The 6945-nt window shown below is 37.7% G+C and overlaps 1 protein-coding gene across 1 annotated transcript; it reads left to right on the forward strand.

Annotated features, from left to right (window-relative positions):
- The first annotated feature begins 293 nt into the window (after positions 1-293).
- LOC131801295 (brachyurin-like) lies at positions 294-6645 on the forward strand. Its single transcript, XM_059119843.1, has 3 exons — positions 294-666; positions 5590-5852; positions 5919-6645. The coding sequence occupies exons 1-3, from the start codon at positions 404-406 to the stop codon at positions 6230-6232; spliced, it is 840 nt and encodes a 279-aa protein (XP_058975826.1). The 5' UTR covers positions 294-403; the 3' UTR covers positions 6233-6645.
- Positions 6646-6945: the final 300 nt, after the last annotated feature.

Below are 6945 nucleotides of genomic sequence, written 5' to 3' on the forward strand. Positions count from 1 at the left end.
GAATTCGTTTAAATGATAATTGTCATGTTTGAATTCGCTACACAAGTATTTAGATTACGATAAACTTGGGCGAACATATTTCTATTTGGCATTATCGTCATTTAGAAGAAGATTACAATCGAAATGGAAATCGGGAATGGGGTGCCATATTCAATGATTTTTGCTAAGGGGGCAGGTGGTGGCCGAACAACAATGCCAAAAATACGCCAATTCTTAGGCTATCTTTGAGAGGGAGTCTTCAAGAAAAAACAGAAGTACTTATATTTGTATGTATGTCTTACATATAAAACGACAAGTATGTGTCAGGGCCATGTTAGTATCGGAATTTCAGTCAGAGCCTCAAAAACATAGACAAACCTAACGCTGGTTGTTTGGTTGGATCTACAATTAAAGAAAGACAACTATGTGTAAATTACAAACGCTTTTCGTAATTGGATTATTTTTGTACTCGGTCCGTGCATATCCACTTGATTTGACGGCCACCGACTTGCCGAATGGGCAATTGCAAATTAGTGGCCGTATTTCCGGCGGCGATTTAGCGGCGGAAAATCAATTCCCCTATCAAGTTGGTTTGAATATCGAAACAACACAGGGCAAGTTTACATGGTGCGGCGGCAGTTTGATCTCAAACCAATGGGTATTGACGGCTGCCCATTGTGTTGAGAGGTAAGTTGTGAGATATTTTACATTTGTGTTTGATTTTTAGTGTAACACTGTGCAACACGAAAAATGATTACGGGGAGAATCCAACAGATTTTGAAAGTAGGGCTAAAAAAGAAGACACGTATGTGTGGGAAAGTTCCCCCTCCTCCGCAGTTTTGGAAAATATCTGTTTAAGGTTCCTGAGAATCCCTTGATTTTAGCTATATAGTGTCTCTAGGATTATTTTGGTTGGACATTTGGAGTCAAAAAAGGGGTCTATTTGGCCTTTTTTTTAATTGGGTAAAAACTCCCATTAAACGGGACCATAGCAAGACAAAATATTCTACAAAATTATTTGTCATAAAATTCTACTATAGGTCCTAGAAGACATCAAAAGTCCAAATCTTATCAGAACGGCTGGAATTCATAAATATTAAAAACTCATTTTTAGGGTTAAGGCCGTACTTCACTTGGTTTTATACAAAATTCTCCCTCAGAATATAATTTTACAAGGATGACGTCAAAGACAAAAATATTCCGTATCAAATTTTACTATAAGTCACCAAAGAAAAGGAATCCCTATTTTTATTTATATCAAAAAAATATTTAAGAAAACCGAATATATTTATTTTTTTATTTTTGTTTGAAAATTTTATGTTTCTTTTACCGCTACCGAATTAATGCTAAATTCTCCTATAAAGCACCATTTTAGAAGGATGACGTAAAAGACCAAAATATTCTTAATCAAATTTGATTACAAGTCACCAAAGAAAAAAATGGCATCAATGTTGCCAAAAAACCGAAAATATTTCCTAATTTTTTGATCGATTTTTCTGCGACCTGTGTTGGAGTTGATGCATGAAATTAAGTTAAAATTTCGTTAAAAGCTGAAATTATTAAAAGATAAAATGATCTACACAAAATATATATATCCATATACCATACAGGGTTGCCCATATTCGACGGACCCATGACTCTTTGGGCCCATTCCAATCGACGAGGCTTGTCCGCAGGCAGCATTCTTTGCGTCAATTGAATTTTGTACGGGAATAAATGTAAATCAATGCGAATAATCCGTTGTAAAGTGGACCGAGCCATGCCCAACTGCTGAGAACGGCGTTTTTGGGATGTTCTTGGGGACCTCTCAACACTGGCTCGTACGGTAGCGATATTCTCGGCCGATCGCCTTGGTCGACTTTTATATGGCCTCTTCGGATTAGAAAGAGCCTTACCAGGCGAAAATGGTTTTCTTAGAAGGCGCACTTCTCACATTTTTTAATGTTTTAAAAGCACGTTGAGTTTTCACAATTGACTTCTTCTGTTGAATGTAAATTTCAACTATTTCAGAGCGTTCGCGTGGCGTGTATTGGTTCATGGTAAAAATCTGCTTGGACTGACGCTTCAAACGCGGTATGTCATTAAGCGATGTGACATCTCTGTCAAAAGTTATGGCGTTGCCAGATGGGTCCGTCGAATATGGGCAACCCTGTATATCTGGGTTTAATAGTTTTTAAGAAAATTAATTTTGATCCATTCCCGGCGAAACGTCTACTTGAAGTGGTCGACACTTTTTGTATTTTTTAGTGCCCACCTTGCTTTCCAAAATACTCCAGACACAATAGTCCAACGGATTGGTATCCGGAGATTTTGGTGGCCATTGTGTTCTAGAAATGAAGCGAGGAACCTCATTTTGTGACCATTCTTGGGTGGCGCGTGCTGCTCCAAGGTATGCCGCCAAAATGTTTGCGTGCCCAAGACTTTAATACACCCTGAATAATATTTTCGCGATAATATTCGGCATTTTTTCTAATACCACCATTAATACGACCGGAGGGCGACTATTGGCTGTTATGGCGGTCCACACCATCACCATGGCCGGCGCTTGAGTTCTGTTGGCCAACCGAAGGTGCACATTTTCAGCTGACCTCTTTGGCAAGTAAACACGATCATTTTGTTTGTTTACAAACTGCTGGACAACGAATATTTTCTCATCGACATCAGAGAAAACCAAATTCGGCAGTTCATCACTTTCGGCCAAGCGAAGCAACTCTTTATCTCTTTTGAGTCTGTTGCGGTATAAGTTCTTGCACTTTTTGGAATTTCAATGGCTTCAGCCCGAGCTAATTTTTCAATATTTGCCGAATGGAATATTGCCATATGTTCAGCTCACGAGCCATTTTTCGGCCACTGCGACGTGGGTTTCAATCAAGTCGCTTCTTTACTTTTCGAACCATTTCTGCTGATGTTGCTGTTTTCTTTCTTCCACCCGTAAACTTCCTTGACGTCGCTACTGGCTACGCTACCAGTATCACGTAATTGGTAACGAGCGATGGTACGAGACACAAAATATTTATTCACATTTAAATGCTGGAGTGCCCTAACGATAGCCACTTGTGTTTTTCCAGCCAAATATAAAGAAATCACACTATCACGCTTGAATTCCATCACGAATAACTTTTTTTTTTTGGAAAAATATAATGAGCTGTCACTGGATTAATTTTAAAAGCTGTCGGACGAGTGGCTTAGAAATTACAGCAGTCTGAAGTTGGTTGCAGTTTTTTTCATCTCACCCTGTATTTTCTATATATATAGTGAAAATAGACATTTCATTTCTTTGGCAACTTATAGCGAAATTTGATGAAGAATATCTTTGTCTCCGACTTCATTCTTCTAAAATGATGCTTTGTTGGAGATTTTTGCGTAAACTCACATTGAGTATGCCCTTAACCCTTAAATGTGTTTTTAATGAATTCCATGCTCGTAGGCAAGATTTAGACTTCTTATGTCTTCTGTAGCCTATAGTAGAATTTTATGACAAATAATTTTGTAGAAAATTTTAACTTGCTACGATCGCGTTTAGAAGGGATTTTAAGCCATATGTTGAACAAGTAAAATAGAATCAGTCGTTTTTACCGACAGATGTATACCCCCAGCCTTGATTTATGATTATTCAAACTGTTGACTCTTTAATGGGGAGGTTCCGAAGCAGTTAGCCAATATTGACCAATTCGTATCTGACCTAAGACTGATATAAATATTACAACGTGCCAGATTTGGACTATATCGACTACTTCCTGTACTGGATATGAGAAGTATTCCGTTTTCATACTTCATCCAATACAGATAGAAATATTGGTATGAGTAAAATTTTGAAGGAAATCGCACATTTATATCCAATTTTATGCGAAATCATACATTCCAATAAATTACACATTCATATCAGATTTCTTGTTAAGAGACGTATTTAGACATAGCAAGTTGTAAAGAATCACCGACTTGTTTCTCAAGTTATGACAGCTATTAGTATTTGAAATTGTGACCCTTTGTGGGTGAGATACCAGAAGGGGTTAGCAGATATATATCATTTTCGCAGCAAATCCTGCGATAGGAAAATTATTTGGATTATTTGGATGTATTTGAAGAGAGTTGGATGCTTATTTTGCTGTCTTTTAGCATTTTTTTCTTCAAAATGTTGAACCCTATGTGGAGGAGGTACCAGAAGAAATGGTCCGATCTCTACCATCTCTATAACAGATATTGTGCTGATAGAAATATTGAGATGTATCAAGTCTGAATGGAATCGGATGTTAATTTCGCGTTTTATGAGATTCATGGTTACTCAAAATGCTGACCCTTTGCGGGGGAGGTACCAGAAGAAGTATACCGATATATACCAATTTTACACCAGACCTTGGGCTAACAAAAATATTGTGAGGTGTGTAATTTGAAGAGAACCGGATGCTTATTTCGGATTTTATGATCGTTTTGGTTATTAAAAACGTTGACCCTTTGTGGGGGAGGTACTAGAAGGAATGGTCCGATCTCCACCATATTTACAATAGACCTTGGGCTTATGGAAATAATGAGATGTGCCAAATCTGAATGGAGTCGGATGTTATTTTCGTGTTTTATGAGCTCCAGGGATACTCAAAATGTTGACCCTTTGTGGGGGAGGTACTAGGAGTGGACCGATATATTCCATCGTCTCCCCAGACCTTGGGGTAATAAAAATATTGTGATGTGAGAATCGGACTCTTACATCACATTTTATAAGAGTTATAATTGTTCCAAATTTTGACCGTTTGTGGAGGAGGTACTTGTTGGAGTGGACCGATATTGTTCACTTTCGCCCCTGACATAGCACTGATGAAAATATTAGGATATGCAAAGTTGGAGCAAAATCGGATTATCGTGTCTATTTCTGTGCAGTAAATTATTTTCTTTAAAACTGTTGATGTTTTGTGGGGGGAGGTACCAGAAGGAGTGGGCCGATATTGCCCATCTCCGAACTTGATTTAAGTTTGACAATAATATTACAGTGTACCAAGTTTGGATCAAATCGGATACTTTGTTCGAGTGTTATCGTGCGCACATCCAATCAGACGGACGGACATCACTAGATCGACTTCAAATGTCCTGAAACGGATTTCGTCCAAAGAGACCTAAGGTATAAAGAGACACGTTTTGACCGTATCAAATGATATAAACTCTCTGTAGGCATATGCAAAAATTATGACGTTTGACTTTGTTGCAGTTTTTTACCTCACCCTGTATACTTTCTGTATCCATGTTGCTGAGGCTATAAAAAAGATCCAAAAATACCAATTTGGTCACTTGCTTGAGTATTAAAAGATTCCACCAAAATGATCCTCCTGTTTTTATCTGCAATGTTGCCGAAGACACTATATACCTAAAGTCAGCGGATTTCATGGAATCTTAATCCGAAAATTGCCCAAAAATTCCGGAAAATGGGGAAACGTTCGCCCTCTTTTTTTTGTTACTTTGCCTTCCCAAACGCCAGAGCAGGGGCTCCCCTTATTAGCTTAACTTTCATAATACAATGGGGGTTTCCCGTAATTATGGAAAAAAAATCAGATTCTGGCACACAGTGTTCTACTTCATTAATAAATAACACATTCTCACATAAATACCTTCTATTCATTCCAGCATCACAGGTGTCATTGTCTACTTGGGATCGGTGAATCGTTTGCAGCCCAAGCAAACCTATCGGGTGGCCTTAAACGACATTCACATACACGAACATTTCAAAATGGCATCGCTGATAAATGATATTGCCCTGTTGCGTTTGCCATCCAAGGTCAGCTACAGTGATTCGATACATCCCATAAAATTGCCACGGATTTTTGCCTTCCATCCGGAATATGAATACCGGGAGGCCATCACCTCGGGATGGGGTCGTGAAAATGATGGTAGGTATCTTAAAAAATATGAGAAAAAAAGAAATTTATTTATGTCCACGTTCTCTTTGGTTGCAGTATCTGCTAACATTGCCTCTCATCTGAAGTATGTCATACGTTACACGCTCACCAATGCCGAGTGTCAATTCGTTTATGGCAATTCGGTGCGTTCGAGCAATATTTGCATCGATACAACGGGTGGTCAGTCAACCTGTAGTGGTGATTCCGGTGGCCCTTTGGTCATCAACGATGATTTTGATGGCTTGATACAAATTGGTTTGACTTCGTTTGGCAAATCTTCGGGCTGTACCAAAGGATATCCGGCTGTTTTTACCCGCTTGACATCCTATTTGGAATGGATTTATTTGATATCGGGAGTGGCAAATTTTTAGAAGGATTCGACGCATTTAATTTCACTTTTAAATATTTAGAATTTAAGATAGAAACATCCTGAAAAGTTTTCAAATTTGCCTTCGAAAATGGTTGAGCCATTAAAGAGGGCGTTGTATTTCTGTTTTAAGGGCATATATTTTGGAAACTTTCTGGTAAATTTTGCAAAGTTTTAAAAATCTGATTTTATAATTTTTGATCTATAATGTTTTGTATTTTGTTAATTTTTTGGCTACTCATTTTGAACATGTATGCCCCTTTATTAAACCCCTGGTGGGTTGATTACTTCAAAAAGCTGGTTCTTTAAATAATCTCAATTTTAAAATATCAAAAATATTCGTTTAAGCGAACAGCCAACATCTCTATTTTTGTTGAAATTTATATTAAATTTATATGAATTGCTCGTTTTTAACAGAAGTGCTGGTCACTTGAACCTTTTGTGTTTTTTCGGAAAAAGTGTAATTTTGTCATGTAAAATAATAAATGAAATTTTGAATTTTAAAAATCAAAATTGTTTTTCTTTTGTTGATGAGTTTTGTTACTGAATGAAGTCTACAAATGGGTTTTTTTATACCCTCAGCCATATGGCTATAGAGGGTATATATCATTTGATATGGCCGAAACGTTTCTTATCGAAATAACGGTTTTAGACCCTAGGTCTCTTTGGACCAAATCCGTAACAGGACAGTTGGAGTCGATCTAGCGATGTCCGTCC

This window comes from Musca domestica, unplaced genomic scaffold (genome assembly GCF_030504385.1).
Source record: "Musca domestica strain aabys unplaced genomic scaffold, Musca_domestica.polishedcontigs.V.1.1 15, whole genome shotgun sequence".
Classification (NCBI taxonomy): domain Eukaryota; kingdom Metazoa; phylum Arthropoda; class Insecta; order Diptera; family Muscidae; genus Musca; species Musca domestica.